This window comes from Papaver somniferum, chromosome 1 (assembly GCF_003573695.1).
Source record: "Papaver somniferum cultivar HN1 chromosome 1, ASM357369v1, whole genome shotgun sequence".
NCBI lineage: Eukaryota > Viridiplantae > Streptophyta > Magnoliopsida > Ranunculales > Papaveraceae > Papaver > Papaver somniferum.
In genome coordinates, this window is record NC_039358.1 from 175,286,309 (window position 1) to 175,302,564 (window position 16,256).

At 39.3% G+C, this 16,256-nt stretch overlaps 1 protein-coding gene across 1 annotated transcript; it reads right to left on the minus strand.

The window, feature by feature from the left end:
* Nucleotides 1–11,857: 11,857 nt before the first annotated feature.
* LOC113308662 (PKS-NRPS hybrid synthetase CHGG_01239-like) lies at nucleotides 11,858–15,446 on the minus strand. The gene is made up of 3 exons (XM_026557128.1): nucleotides 14,554–15,446; nucleotides 13,996–14,115; nucleotides 11,858–13,909 (listed from the first exon to the last, which is right to left on the minus strand). Exons 1-3 carry the CDS (start codon nucleotides 15,052–15,054, stop codon nucleotides 12,185–12,187), a joined length of 2,346 nt encoding a protein of 781 aa, XP_026412913.1. The 5' UTR covers nucleotides 15,055–15,446; the 3' UTR covers nucleotides 11,858–12,184.
* Between the last annotated feature and the right edge of the window lie 810 nt (nucleotides 15,447–16,256).

Sequence of the window (16,256 nt, forward strand, 5' to 3'; positions counted from 1 at the left end):
TTTGCATTATAATTTGTTGAACTCATATCTGATATTACTCTTGTATACTTAATGGTTGCAAATTTTGTGATTTATGGTGTTATAAACATGTAAAATAGTAGTAAATCTGATGGAAGTCTTTTAGATGGAATTCACATTAAGGAGTTGTGGTTAGTAGCAGCTTTTAACACATTAAAGAAAATTTGGTTTCATATAAACAGTCTGGTATTTGATGAAGAGGTGGAATGCATAGAAGCAATAAAAAGGAAAATTGTCTTTCACACTGGGGAATGTGAATTTAGGCTGAAGGGGTATATGAAAAATGAAGAATATGATCTCCAAATTTTAAGTATTTTTGGGATCAAGTACAGGCAGACATACACTGTTAGGGTGAAAGAGATTTTCTTTATTTTGACATTAGCTCCTAATATTCTAATTTGCTGTGATGGAGCATCCAAGGGAAACCCAGGAGCTGTAGGTTATGGTTTCATTGCAAGAACTCACTTGGGTGCATTCTTAATAGCTGTGTCCGGTGGAATTGGAGTGGCTACAAATTTTCTGGCAGAAGTTTTGGTTGTGGTGTGTGCAGGGGAGTGGGTCATACAAAAAAAACACTTGCAGGTATGCTTCAAGACTGACTCACATGTTACAGTCCTAGCAATACAAAGCAATAAATTTCCATGGCCTGTTGTCACTAGGTGGAACATTGTTTGTGCCAAACTTTAGAAATATGAGATTGTGCACAATTACAGGGAGGTCAACTATAATGCAGACAAATTGGCAAAGGAGGGGAGTGGGCTTGATAAAAACATTGTCAAAATTTACAATGAAAGTAATACTTTCATTCTAGAATCCCCTTCTCAATCATACTATACATTCTGTTGATTCAAAAATAACAGTGATGTAATACCTTTGGGCTCTTAATCATTTCAGTTCTGATAATTGATTAATAAAATCATTTTTGATTGAGCAAAAAAAAATAGATGGAATTCACTGGAAAAGTAGTAGGACCAGTGGAATCATATCTATTGGATACTGTCGTACTAGGCAGCGGCTGTATCCAATGAATTGTAGAATTGGCTATATCTTCTTAATTTGTGTATCTATCTTGTGAATGAATGGGACCAATGGGTACAAGCACCCACATTTTTTTTTAATTTGTATAACCAATGAAAGGAGAACTCTGATAGTTAATGCTTGTGAAGGTGTCACACTTAAATTGAATTTTTATGTATGTATCAGGTATTGAAATCACCAACAATCCATGATATCAATTATTTATGGGATCAACTTCTACTGTTGATAATATTTTTATGGATCAATTATTGTTGTTGATCCAATAAATGGATCAACTCATGTTGTTGACGCCATTTTTTATGGATCAACTACTGTTGTTAATACCATTTTTATGGGATCAATTCCTATTGTTGACCGCATTTCTTTGGATTAGTATAATTATTCTTGTAGTTTAAGTGCTTGGATTTTATAGATGTAAATTCTTCAAATGTTGAATTTGTGCTGCAATGGTAGCATGACTCCATGTCAGATGATGCGTGTTCGAACCACTACAAGTTCACTCATTCGTATGTCAATTTTTTGTGTTAACTTTGGTTGTTGACACCATTTACATGCATCAACTTCCACTGTTGATCATGTTTGGAATCAACTACTATTGTTGATCCCCTAAATTGGATCAACTTCTATTGTTGATCCATTTTTTTGGGGATCAACTTCTGTTGTTGATCCCCTAAATTGGATCAACCTCTCCTGTTGATTCTATTTTTATTTGGATCAATTATTATTGTTGATACAAAATATCTAAACCAGCGGTGGTGGTGGTGGTGGCGGCGGCGGTGGGTGGTGGTGATGGTGACAGATTGATGGCAGCGTCAGTGGTGGTGGCGGTGGATTAGTGGTGGCGGTGGATTAGTGGTGGCGGTGGAGTAGTCGTGGTGGCGACGACGACGGTGGACCGGCGGTGGTGGCGTCAGTGGTGGTGGCGGTGGTGGTGACGGTGGATCGGCGATGGTGGCGTCAGTGGTGGTGGAGGACAGGTGGTGGTGGTGGCGGACTGGTGTTGGTGGAGTTATTGGTGGTGGTGGTGCAATGGTGGTGGTGGTGCAATGGTGGTGGAGTGGTGGTGGTGGAATATTAGTGGTGGTGGCGGTTGGTAGGTGTAGGTCGTTGAAGGTTGGTAGTGGAATGATAGTTGAATGTTGGTGGTGAGGGTATTAAGGTAATATAATTTTAAAAGGATAAGGTTATTAAAAAGTAAGGATATATTTATTGTTGTACAGTAAAACCCCTATAAATTAATCCGCGATAAATTAATAAATTTTGCCGGTCCCAAGTCGGGACCAACGTGCTAAATTAATAATTCGCTAAATTCATAAAATAATAAGTTTTTTTAGCTTTCTATTGATCCCTTAAATTAATAAAGATTACATATCTAAATAAATAATGAGTCAAGCTCATTTTCAGCACGAACCAAAGACGGGAGTCGAGCAACTAGCTGCGATCCAATCCCTTTTTGAATAACCACCCCTAGCCAATGGAAAAGGAAATCTCTCACCTTGACATTCACATCATGACTAGCCATATAATTCCTCAATCTTTTCAAGAAGACTATAGTATCTCCACCCAAATCTCCCAAGGTAGTGAAAGCAATAACCCCAAAGCCAAGCCCCTGAGCAGTGCACTTTTCAAGGTATTTGTTGTGCTTTCGAGTGACAGCCTTGCTAATAGCCTGACCGGGCACAAAAATGCGTACCCCACCACCAGTAAAAGGGGAAACACCTGTTACATCCAAACAAACGTCACGGCCATTATCCCAGTTATGAACCAAAATATCAGCCGGTTTTAAGGCTAGACCAGTATCCGAAAGAAGGCCTAAGTCAACCTCCTTCTTAGCTGGTATGCCTGCACGATAACACATGTCAGCAAAGGTGTCACGCACAAGATCATGCCTAAACTTAAGACCAATTTCATGAGAAAAATGCAAGGCATGGTCGCCGAAAATATCCATCTCCCTATCACAGCTGGAGCATAACTCCCCTTCTTCAAAAAGTGGAATCCCAAGCCTATAACGAAGCACAGCACAAAACTGTCTAGGACCAATTCTCTGATTAAGACCTTCTATGGGGATAGCCAACAAAAAATCTTGCGCGTGCTTGGTTTGATTACAATGCCAAATCGCAATATCACGTTCATACATGTTAAACCGAGAGGGTAGCTCTTTCTTCAACGCATCAAAGTAGTTAACTGCCAAGGAACTCATGGAGTGGGGGGTGGGGGGGGCGATATCGTCAATGCAAGGAGGAGAAATAGCAGAACCACAAACCTGGTTATAACTGTTCAAGCCTAGTTCAAAACTTGGGCTTAAACCAATCACACTGGCATCACGTAGAATCGTGTGTTGTTGGGCTATGGTTTGTATGATGGATGCCAAGAAGCAGTACTTCATCGTGTCCTCCATCGTGTACACTCCCAAACCACCCTGCTTGATTGGGAGAGTAGATAGTCTCTGTTGGTCCCTTCGAATATATAAATTAATAACTCTCCAATTTATATAAATTTAGCTTTACATTTATGCTAATTTGGTAAAGAGTGGTTTAATTGTGACTTGGTTTTTCTTAAAATTAATGTCACATTGAATTTTATCTTGGGTTTTTCTTAACATTAGAAGAGTTTTTGGTGTTATCATTTCCTGATGCAATAAAAACCTATTCAATATCTTTGCAGCTTCGATAGCTTCTTTACGGGAAGGTAACTCTGTATTTACACTTTCAAATTCGACTTCCACATCATCACTTTATTCTTTTACCATGACACTCTCAATTATTTCTTCGTCAGTCAACAAATATGAAATAATATCCTTTTGAAGATAGTTTAAAAGAAGTTCAACATCCATTCCACTGTGATAATTCAGTCCATTAATTAATTTTTGCAACTCACTAGTCCCTTCATAATCTAATGCTTCACTTGGATTCTCTGATATGGTGTCATCCATTGGACGAATCTTACAATGATGAAAACTATCTGAAGATGTATTGGTTCATTTTGTTGATTATATTTTTTAGAATTAAACAATACTTTAATAAATTATTAATTAATATATAATTTAATAATTATTAATTTATGCGATTATTTAATATCGCGATAAATCGATAATTTTTACTGGTCCCGACACTATTATCTTATAGGGTTACTGTATAAGGGTATATTTGTAGGGTGTTAAAAATAGAGATATATAATTAATATACCCGATAAGAAATTGGTTTATTAAAATAGCTTAAATAGACATTGTTAAAGTCCTGTTGTAGAATGTCATTTTCCCAGCTAGGAACTTCACCAAACCAGCTATACCTAATAAAATCAGAAGTTGCATGTTTTAAGGTAATAGGCTAAAGTGGGCACTCTCGTCTTTAGGGCGATTTTTCTCTCTCATCTATAGGATGATTTTCTTTCTCGTCTGAGGACGATTTTTTCCTTCAATCTAATCTTTCTCTTGTTCTTTCTTGCTGTGTTTTTTGTTTTGCAGGTTAACCAGTCCTTTGTTTCTCTTCTTCAAGACAACTTGGTGTGTCTCGTCTAGGGTTTCGTCGAGAAACCTTCTTCTCTATACTTCATGGCCGCTTCTTCTTCTCAATCCTCAATACCAGAGTATGAAGATCTGGCAGATAGAATGGCAGCACTATTACATAATGAAGAAGACGACTTCGAAGTTCCAGAAGATCTGGTGGAGGCCCCAACAAATCAAAAGTACTCTTTGGTTATCACTACCATTACCAGAAGGGAATACGGGATCAACATTCTTTACAACATGCTCCAAAGATCTTGGAGACCGTCAGGAAACATTGAAATCTCTAGCTTCGGCAAGGCAATCTACTTGATTCATTTTGAACTGGGATGTGACTACAACACAGTCCTTACAAGATCTCCTTGGGGATTGAATGAATATCTTCTCTTAATGGAAACATGTGATCCTGACAAACTCCCTGAAGAATATGAATTCAAGTTTGCAGACTTCACAGTTCAAGTGCATGGTCTACCTATGAGTGCTCAAACAATCAAGATGGTGGAATTTCTAGCATGAAAAATAGGAACTCCTTATCCTACCTCTGAATCTGACAAAGAGAAGTGGGGAAGCTTTGCAAAAGTTCGTGTCATGATTGATGTCACCAAAGCATTAAAACAAGAACTTAACTTCACGTTACCATCCAAAAAGAAATGCAAGGCAATGCTGAGGTATGAAAGACTCCCTAAAGTCTGTTTTTTCTGTGGAAAATTTGGTCACATCATGAAGCAATACCCAGATCTCTCAAGAGAGTGTGAGAAATTAGGGTTCTTCTCTCCAGAAACCTTCATGGAGAAAATGCAGGATAAAAATATAGCTAGATTCACTTAGGAGATCAATGCTAGCTATAAACCCAGAGTAATGAAGAGTGGAACCACTAAAAGCACACCACAAGCTCACATAAACCCCATTAATGGACTTGTAGAAAACGTGCAACCTAATCCATGTAAAAAACCAGTCAAACAGTTACCAATTTTACCTCCAACATTAGCTCCACCGAAAAAGCCATGCATCCACAAAATCCTCTTGTTACCATACCAAGTCATATTTCCCAGCCTAATCCGGAAACAACCATAAATTCCGTTGAGTCTAACAAAAAGGAGAATCAGTCACCTAATATACCCACATCCAATGCAAATCCTTTTGCTACCGAAAAAATAAACAATATTAGTTTGACCAAAAATCCTGTTGCAAACCCATTACCCATCTCTCTCCCAGCAAAAAAACCCGACACCTCCTCCATAACCCCCAGAAAAACCTTGCCCAACCCAAAACCCATTCCCACTGCTGAAGTCAACAAACCATCACTGCAGAAAAACCAACCACCATCACATCCCCCCCAGAAACCCCACCCACCCCCCCCCCCCCCCCCCCCCCCCCCCCCCCCCCCCCCCCCCAAAAAAAAAAAATATCCACATCCAGCTAAACAGATTACACCCCAAGCTCAACCCCAACAAAAACCAACTCCACCAGAGCAAAATCAACTCAAAAGCATTCGTCAATGGAAGAGAGTCGCCAGGCAGAATCATAGTACTGACCTGACAGAAACAACCCCTCTTGCTGGCAATAAGAGAACCCCAGAACCCATGGGATGTGATCCACCACTTAAGCAAATCTGCTATAACAATGTTGAGGCTGTGGCGACTTGCCCTGAAAAGTCGCAAGGCCAATGTTAATACAATCCTGGAACTGTCATGGTCTAAGGAACGAGACGACAGTTCTAACATTAAACTCTTTCCTCCGAAGCTGCAATCCAACCATATTATTCCTTTCGGAGACAAGACTAAATGAAACCAACAGTATCAAGGTTTGCAGCTCACTGAAGTTCAGACATTTTGTCTATGTTCCGGCGAACGAGAGAAGTGGTGGTCTTGCCTTACTCTGGCAAGATTCAGTTGACTTAACTGTAATCTCTAAATCTCATAATTGTATCCATTGTACCATTGAAGCTCGGCTCTCAGCTCCAAGTTGGGAATTATTCTGTGTATACGGCCCCCCTGCACATGCTCAGAGAAATGGTTTCTGGAAAAATATGAGTACCACTTTAGAAGGAACTGCTGGTTCCTGGTGCATGATTAGAGATTTGAACGCTCTAATGCATCAACATGAGAAGCAAGCGGCTCAGCAAACACCGACATCAGCTGCGAAGAATTCAGAGCCATGATTAGAGAAAGAGATGTCGCTGACCTTGGTTTTGCGGGACCTGCTTTTACTTGGTCTAATAATGCATCTCAAAACATCCCTATCTTTGAGAGGCTTGACAGAGCTATATGCAACTCAGAGTGGAGAGTTTTATTCTCTGATGCTGCTGTCCTACATCTTCCACGAATTGAGAGCGATCACTCCCCTATCATTCTCAACACCATAAGAAAACCCCCCAAAAGGGTACCGAACTACAAGTTCGAGTTCTACTGGACAGATCACCCTGAATTCAAAACTGTCCTCCAAGATAACTGGGAAAAAGCAACTGGTAGCACAATGTCTAAACTCATAGACCTGGGTGAAGGGCTGTGGAAATGGAGCAAAAGCACTTTCGGAGACACAAGAAGGGAGATTGAAGAAGAGAAACAAAAGTTGGTTGATCTTCAAGCAACTGCACACCTGACTGACACAAGGGAAGCCGAAAAAGTCATCTGCAACAACATTATCTCCCTCGAAAGAAGAGATAGAATGTTCTGGCAGCAAAGAAACAAATCAAAGTGGGTGCCATCTATTGATAAAAACACTCAGGTATTTCATGTCTCTACCATTCATAGAAGAAGCAAAAACAAGATCTTTGCTCTTAAGAATCAAAATAATGAATGGGTCTCTAATCCCGACCAGATTAAGGAGACTCTCATTAGCCATTTCCAGGATATGTTTACAAAGGATTCAAATGTTAATCCCAGGGTCTCGGCCCTGGACAATACTAACAAATTGAATCAAGATGAGTGCAGGTTTCTTAACTCAATTCCTAGTGCGGAAGAAGTATTCAGTGTAGTGAAGAAAATGGGATCCTTAAAATCACCAGGCCCATATGGTTACCCAGCATTATTTTACAAAAGGTGCTGGGAGGTGGTTGGTCAAGAAGTTGTTCACCTGGTACAAGACTGTTTCAGATACTTCACAATCCCACCTGGCATGAACCTACCTACCTTGCTCTCATTCCAAAAAAGAAAAATGCTGAAGCTGCAGTTGATTACAGACCGATTGCCTTATGCAATGTTCTGTACAAAGTTGTTACCAAGATTCTCACTAACAGACTCAGCCCTTCCCTAGACAGTCTCATAGAGAAGAATCAATCAGCATTCGTGCCAGGAAGACAGATACTGGATAACATTGTCATTGCCAAAGAGCTATTTCACTCCATGAAATACTCAAACACGACCCAAGGTTCTTTTGCACTGAAACTTGACATGAGTAAGGCATACGACAGGGTGGATTGGGATTTTTTGAGTTAAGCTCTCTCGAATATTGGTACCACGGATGGAGCTCATGATCTTATAATGGGTTGTGTAAGAACTCCAACTTTCACCATTCTCATCCATGGTAAGCCAGAAGGATTCTTCAGTGGAGGAAGAGGCATTAGACAGGGGTGCCCCCTCTCTCCATATATGTTCATCATCTATGCTCAATCTTTCTCTGGCATCATCAACAAAATGGAAATGAAAGGTATATATAGTGGGTATAAACTCAACAGATGGGCTCCAAGCATCTCACATACAATGTTCGCAGACGATGTTATGTTATATGGTAACACAGATACCAGAACTATTGACTCTATCACCTCAGTGCTGCAACAGTATCATACTATGTCGGGACAGCTTGTCAATTATGCAAAATCCTCCATATATTTTAGCAAAAATGTACCAGACACTTATGCTGAAGAAATCATCTAGGAGCTGGAAGTCAAAAAAATGCCTAACGACGAGAAGTATCTAGGTGTCAAAATCTTACAACAAGGTAAAAGGGTCTCTAATTTCACTTACCTCGTTGAGAAGTTTGATGCTGCATTGTCAGGCAATAAGAAGATCAATCTTTCACACGCAGGCAGAACTGTTCTCATTCAATCTGTCCTAGCACTCATCCCCGTCTACTTCATGGCAACTAATATGATTCCAAAATCAGTCCTTGACAAACTGAGAAGAATCATAAGAGATTTTTGGTGGGGACACTCAAGAGACAAAAGGAGGATGCACTTCTTGAACTGGGACTGGTTCAATTTAGACAAGGAAAAAGGAGGTCTAGGTCTGAGATCACTCTATGAACTCAACCTAGCTCTTGTTGCCAAATTATCATGGAGGTTTTTACACGATCAGAACTCTCTTTGGGATAAATACCTGAGAGAAACCTCGTTTTGGGATGTCAAGAAGATCCAGCACTGTTCTAGTACATGGTCTGCAATGCTTGACAGTAGAACAGAACTCAGAAAAGGATGTCTCTGGATTGTCGGAAACGGGCAAAACATCAACATTTTTACGGATCCATGGATACCCACTATACAAGGATCCACTCCTCTCAGATCAGATAATGGCAGTCAGGGATTTACAAAAGTTAGTGAACTAAATGACAACAACACAGGGCAATGGAACGTTCAAGCTCTCCAACAACTTGATGATCCTTACATATCCAACCAGATTCTGCGTATTGTCCCAAACTCTACTGCTGATGATAAACTTGTCTGGAAGTTTTCTGATCATGGAAACTTCACTCCTCAATCTTTCCAGAAGATGTACAAAAACCAGCAGGGTGAGTCTTCTACCATCTGTGAGAGCACGTTTCCCTGGAAAAGGTTATGGGCTGTTAAACGCGTTGCTCCAAAAATAAAAATGTTCGTGTGGAGAGTCATTACACAATGGTCTAGCCGTCTCCAAAAGGATAGGAAAATACATCACTGGAGTTTCAACAACCTGCAGCATATGCATGAAGGAAGAAGAATCTATAGACCATCTCCTGATTCACTGCGATCTGGCTCGTGCTGCTTGGTTCGCTTCCCCTCTAGGTTTGAGATTACAGGGAGACGACCAAAGAACTATTTCAAGCTTATTAGAACTCTTACTTAGCAGGAACGATAATGAAGCTTCTCTGATCATGGGAATGTGCCTTTGCTGGGCAATTTGGAAAGCCCGGAATAAAAAAATTTTCGAGAACAAGAGTATTAATGTTCAAGGGATCCTCACAGTAGCATTGTATTGGTACAATCTTTATTTCAACTTTAATGATGATGAAGCCTCTCCTGTCACAGATCTAAATGTCAACCCAGACGTGTCCATTCCAGTCACCTGGACTGCTCCCATCCATCCCCGCATCAAGATAAATGTTGACGCAGCCTGGAAAGATGATCGTTACGCGTGTGTTGCAGTGGCAAGAAACAGTGAAGGCACCTGCTTAGGAGCTGGAACCCGTCTAGGAAGATCAGACAAGGTGGAGTACGCTGAAGCAGATGGATTTTGCTTAGCGGAAGATCTTGTCATATGGCTCCAAATCAACGCCATCATTATTGAAGGAGACAGTCAGATCGTTGTCAAAAGCTTAAAAGGAGAATTACAGAACACCCCTTGGAGAATATGGAGATTGAAGGATGACATAACTCAAAAAATGCTTTCTCTCAACAGTGCAGGCTCCTATAACTATGTGCCAAAACCAGCCAATTCTGCGGCTCATTCTTTAGCGGCACTTGCTTTTACTCACAACGTCCAACATATGTGGACAAGCTATAATCTCCCTGCTAGAATTGTCGGCCTCTGGGATGTAGACAATTTCTAGCTCTCCCTCTTTTTACTTTTGGATACAAAAAAAAAAAAAAAAGTTGCATGTTTTGCAAACTTATGTTCTGCAATGGAGATAAAGTGTCTTTATGAGTTATATCCATCACGTGCTAATTTGCTTGGCATTTTTAGGGACGACCTCGAAAAAATTAGGGGTGATTTTTTAATTCCCAACCCATAAACAAGGTTAAGAGATGTCCTAAAGTATAGTAGAATACGTTAATGCCCTTCCGTAATCGGAAGTTATTTTGTGTCCGATTGTTAATATGAAATCGGCAGTTAAGGAACGCAAAGATACTACCGATTGATATGAATTTGTGCTAAATGCGTATTTGGGGCTACTATTAATCGAAAGTTAATGATAAATTCATTTACTATCAATTATAGGATACTCCAAAATTCAAAAAAAAAGGGAATTTTTGCAAAATCTCATTTTGGAGTTACTCTATATTCGGTAGTTATATGAACTATTTTGACTACCGAATATGGTTGGATATTTGCAAAGAGAGCCATTGTATAATCGGAAGTCAGGATAACTTCATTTACTACCTATTATAGGCTCAACCAAAATTCAAAAAATAGATGATTTTTGCAAAATCTCATTTTGGGGCTACTCTATATTCGGTAGTTATATGAACTATCTTGACTACCGATTATGGTAGGGTATTTGCAAGGAGAGCCACTGTACAATCGGAAGTCATGATAACTTCATTTACTACTGATTATAGGATCAACCAAAATTCAAAAATAAAGGATTCTGGCAAGTTCTCATTTTGGGGCTACTATATATTCGGTAGTTATATGAACTATCTTGACTACCGATTATGGTAGGATTTCAGTAAAGAGGTCTACTGTATAATCGGAAGTCAGGATAACTTCATTTACTATCGATTATAGGCTCAACCCAAATTCAAAAAATAGATAATTTTTGCAAAATCTCATTTTGGGGCTACTTTATATCCGGGAGTTAAATAACCTAAATTCACTACCGATTGCGGTAGCATTTTTGCCAAAAATCTACTTTAATCGGGAGTCAAAATAATTTTATTTACTACCAGTTATAGGATAATCAAATTTCAAAAGATAAAGAACTTTATTTTGGGGATACTTTATATTCGGAAGCTATATAAATTAAACTGACTCTGGATTATGGATTAACTTTCCGATTGTAAAGTTATCTACCCATTGTGAAAGGTAGTTTGGCCGTTAAAAAAAACGGAAAATAAGGGATGGCTACATTTTATTTGGATGATCCTTTTTTGTCTTTTGTGTCGCCCAAAATGCTAGGCTAATTTGAGCTATACTCTATGGTCGAATGGAGATATTATGTTCAATCACGTGCTGAAAGAAATAAAGAAAATTCAATTGCATTACAGAAAATGAACTTGCAACATGAAAAGCTCTCCCAGGTAATTTCAGATTTTAGGTTTTACCATTATGCAATTTATTTCCATCTCACCTCTCATTCATTAAGGGGCGAGATCCTAAGCATGTAAAGTAAAAGGGCCAGTGTGTATCGACTCAATCCAAATCAACCAATCAGATGAGAGTGTCAACAAAATTGGATTAAGAAAATTCAATTACAAATGCTAGAGCAACACGAAACTGAAGAGAAAAAGAAGAGAAGAAGGTAAAGAGACGGAGATATAAAAAAAACTTAACCAGTAAATTAGTTAATAACTTAACTATTTGGGAGTTTGTATTCCGACCAAGACTAGCTTCAGGGATAGTTTATCGCTATGTCTCAAGAAACTAGTCCAGAAACACCAGAAGACAAGCATTCAGGTGGCAGAATCCAAACAATTGCTACTTCATTGACTATTTTACAAATAAAAGCAACATACTTTTCATATATTTAACTCTTTAAGCCATTACCGTGTTGCTAAGACAAAGCTGCGTTTGCAATTTCATTCATCTTTTCAACCAGTAAGTGTCGGTCGGGTTCAGATGCAGCTATCCATCTTTGTCGGAGTAGATGCACTTCTGTTAGGCAATCAAAACCAACACTATTCTCTAGTACAGGTACTACCGAAAGCTGTTTCCAATGTTGGTCAATCTGCGAAAGAGGGATAGGCCTGCCCTCTTGGGTGTACTTTACTAACTCGTGCGCACATGGAAGTCCATGCGTAGAGCGAAATGAGCATTCGCAAGCAGCAGCATCTGTGCCAGAATCTTCTGATCGGGTGAATTCCAGTAATATAAGATCCAACGCATATTGAGAAACATGGTTTCTCAACACCTGGAAAGCAGGTATCTGGTGTTCATGTCTGACTGAAGTCAAACTCTTCTCAAAGGAGGACTTAATCTGAGCAATCTGGTTATTTATCAAGTTGTGCATTGCTTCCCAACAAGTAAAGAAACTACCAGCAGAAGACTCCATAGACTTTTTCAGTGGACTATGCTCAGTTTCAACCCTATTAATTACAGTGTTACCGAAGTGCTTGATATTTCGTGTCCAGGCCAAACAAAAGCTCTCCTTATGCTCTAACCATGTATCACACAGGTCGGTAACACATGCAGGGGCCCTCGTTTTCCACGTTTTTACAAACTGTGCATATGCATCCACATAATCTTCCTCAGACTTTGCTTTCCAAACGTGCTCCCAATCATGGTAGAATTCATTCCACATGTTGTCATCTTCAAATGCATTTTTGCAATTGATCACAATATTTTGTTCTATGTGAGATGTGCATACCAACCTACTCGCTCCTGGAAATACAGCACCAATTGCATTTACCAACAGAGGATCCCCGAAAGTTACAAATATAGAAGGCAAATTATCCGGCAGAAATAATGATTTCAGTTGCGTTAACACCCAACTTAAGTGTTCCTCCGTCTCCTCTTCCATAAACACATACGCAACTACGAAAGAAATTCCTGTAGAAGTGACCCCAAGTACGTTAAAAAATGGCATCTTAAACCTATTGGTCTTGCACATGTAATCAACCAATAGCACTGATGGGAAACATTTTGCCAACAACGTCGACTCTGGATGAGACCACACTATATCCTTTAACTCATCTGTCTCTTCATCCTTCCTGTGCCACTCCATGTAATGAAATTGGGTTGACAGCTTTAATATCTGTTGCATCACTGACTTTCCCTCCATCTCAAGCATTCTTAATTTTGCCCTCGCATTATATATGGTTCTAATGGTCGAGTGATTTTCTTTGTTCCTCTCTTTCAGTACCTTAAGTACCTGTTGAGGACGGAGACCACTTGTGGTTAACCGAGCCAATAGTTGCTCTTCATCTTCTTTCAAACGCTTTATAAGTGCATGTTCTGTCAGTGCATTTTCAACCTCGTGATTATGTCTTCCACACCTTACCTTTATATTCCATTTATTTCCAGCCATACATAGACTTCTCAAGCTAAAAGGACAACCACACTTTTTGGTATTAGGAGCCCTTTTCCGTTTAAGTCCAGTCTTTGGTTTGTAGTCCTTTCTCTTATGGTTCTTGTAAACACCACCTCTTTCGCATCCAAGCTCAACTATGGAACCCTTTCCCGCTGGTTTACTATTGGACTTCGTAATCACAAGAACTGTATTGTTCTTTCTCCCAACCTCTTGGCACCATTGAATTACTGCTTCTCGTGAGTCAAATACCTACATTTTTTAACCAATAATAAGATTCTATATGTTTTTGCAAGCAAAACACTCTTTTTTGGGAAACTAAGAAGTTACAAGTGTACCTTATCGGTTTTAAAACATTGAGCCAAGTCAACCAAGACCTCTGAGATGGTCACATCTTGCACTGCAATGGTGGTATCTTGCTGTGGATTATCAACTGGTTTCGCATCCACCTTCAAGTCCTATCAACCCGTACCAATAAAAAAAGAAAAAACCAGATGAGTACAAGCTCCAGTGTCATCAATCATGATGGACGAGACATTCTACCTAATAGTCAGTCCCTAGCCAAATATATTTTTGTAGATTATTCTTAGCTCCATTAAGAACAGACTCAGAAGTCAAATTATACCGTCGTAAGTTACTCAATTTCCAACAACAGAAAGGACTCTGAAAATTGAAAACGAACTATACCATCCTTGACCATGAACAACTGAACACCATATAACATGACTTCCGAAACTATCCATCTATTAGCATAAAATAGAGTTCAAAGTTTTAACGTTTGCTGGTCCAAAGGTATTGATCATTCTACCTTCTAGAACTTTGGGTTTGAACATAATTGTAAATTAAATTCCTTTGCAGAAAAAAAAAAATCAACCAGGCAGGATGCTTAAAATTACCTCAGAAGGATATATTTGTGCATCTTTAGTAGGATTGGATGACTCAAAGCCTTCCCCAACTGAGTTATTTGAAGAACTGTCATCCACTAATGAAGTTTTGTCTGCCCCAGTCTCCTCCAGTGGAGTTTTTTCCTTCACGGTATCCTCCTCCTCCATGCTTACTGCAGTCTCCACTAATGGCGTCTTTTTCTTCACATTATCATCTTCCTCCACACTTACTATCTTCTCAGCTAACGACGTTTTTTCCTTGCCAGTATCAACCCCCTCCACACTTACTGGGGTCTCCGCCATTGAAGTTTTTTCCTTACCAGTATCAGCCTCCTCCTCTACACTTACTGTTGCTTCGGCTAACGACGCAGTATCCGCCTCCTCTACCCTTACTGTGGTCTCCGCTGATGACACAGTATCAGGCTCCGCCTCCTCTAGTTTCATTGTGATCTCAGCTACTGACGTTTTTTCATTGCCGAAATCATCCTCCTCTCCACTTACTGCACTCTCCATCCTTAGTATTGCCTTTTACCCAAAAATCAAATTTGTTCGACAAAATTCTACAAATTGGTTCGAAATAAACAACCACCCAAGAGAATGTATCTCCTAATCCTCGATTCTTTGATTCAATTCAATTCACCCAGAAAGAATCGATCAGAACCAATTGTTTGTTTGGTAAACAAACAATGTTAAACTCTGTTTTCAGCTACCATAAGGTAACCCCTTATCGAGAAGGGTTGACGATAGAAATTCCTATAATTTATCTTTACAGCAAACCCTTTGTATTAAATACAATGGGTTATATTTTGTTGAAACCCTAATTCGAATCGAAACCCTAGAATTAGAAGAACTCACGATGTATACATTCAAGAGAAAGAAGAAGAATTCATTCATTCGACAATGAAAATAATGACACGATACTATCGCATTTAAAATAAAAAATTAAATCTGAAAATACCTGAAGAAATTAGGGCGAATCGACCCGGTGAGAGAAAAAAGAACCGGTTATCCAATCAAATGAGATAAGGAGAGATGGGTTTTAGGGTTGGCCCGTTGGGGAAGAGGTCCGAACCAGTAAAAGCCTTTTTTTTGCCTGGCGTTTTTAGGGGCCACTCAAAAGGATTTAGGGGCCAACAATAAAACAAAAAATGTCACCCAAAGGGAAAATGTAGCCAGCCCTTATCTCGTGTAATTCGTTATGGCGAAATTACCCTTATATATTCGGAGGATATGATAACATTGTTACCCTCCGAATGCAATCGGAAGCCAAAATCGTTCCCATACTTCCGATTGTAGTCGGTGCAGTATTAGAATGATTTGTGTTTCATTTTTTTCATTTCTTTTTAATTTTTGAGTTGTTAGAGTTATAGAGAAGAAGGTGAAGGAAAAAAAAAAGAGAAAACCCATTTTATCACTACAAAAATGGATGGATACGAAGAAGAAGGTGAGAATCATGACGAAGAACAAAATGTTGAGGGTTCACGACCGTTTAGAGAAGACGATTTGGGGTATATGTTGAATGATCCAAACTTTTGTGGAGAGGAAAACATAGACGACCCTTTCATGGAATAAAATGGAGAATCGCATGATATTGAAGCTAACGATGCATGTAAAACACAGGTATTGTGTTAAGAAACTCAAATACTCGATTTGCATGCGTTTGTGTGCTTTTGTAAACAAGAAAAACCGATTATTGCATGCATTGAATGCCATGA

Coding starts and splice junctions, on each gene's coding strand:
- LOC113308662 (XM_026557128.1), bottom strand. CDS start 15,054: ATGGAGAGTGCAGTAAGTGGAGAGGAGGATGATTTCGGCAATGAAAAA. Junction 14,116..14,553: donor CACAAATATATCCTTCTGAG/GTAATTTTAAGC, acceptor ACGGGTTGATAG/GACTTGAAGGTGGATGCGAA. Junction 13,910..13,995: donor AATGTTTTAAAACCGATAAG/GTACACTTGTAA, acceptor TAAAAAATGTAG/GTATTTGACTCACGAGAAGC.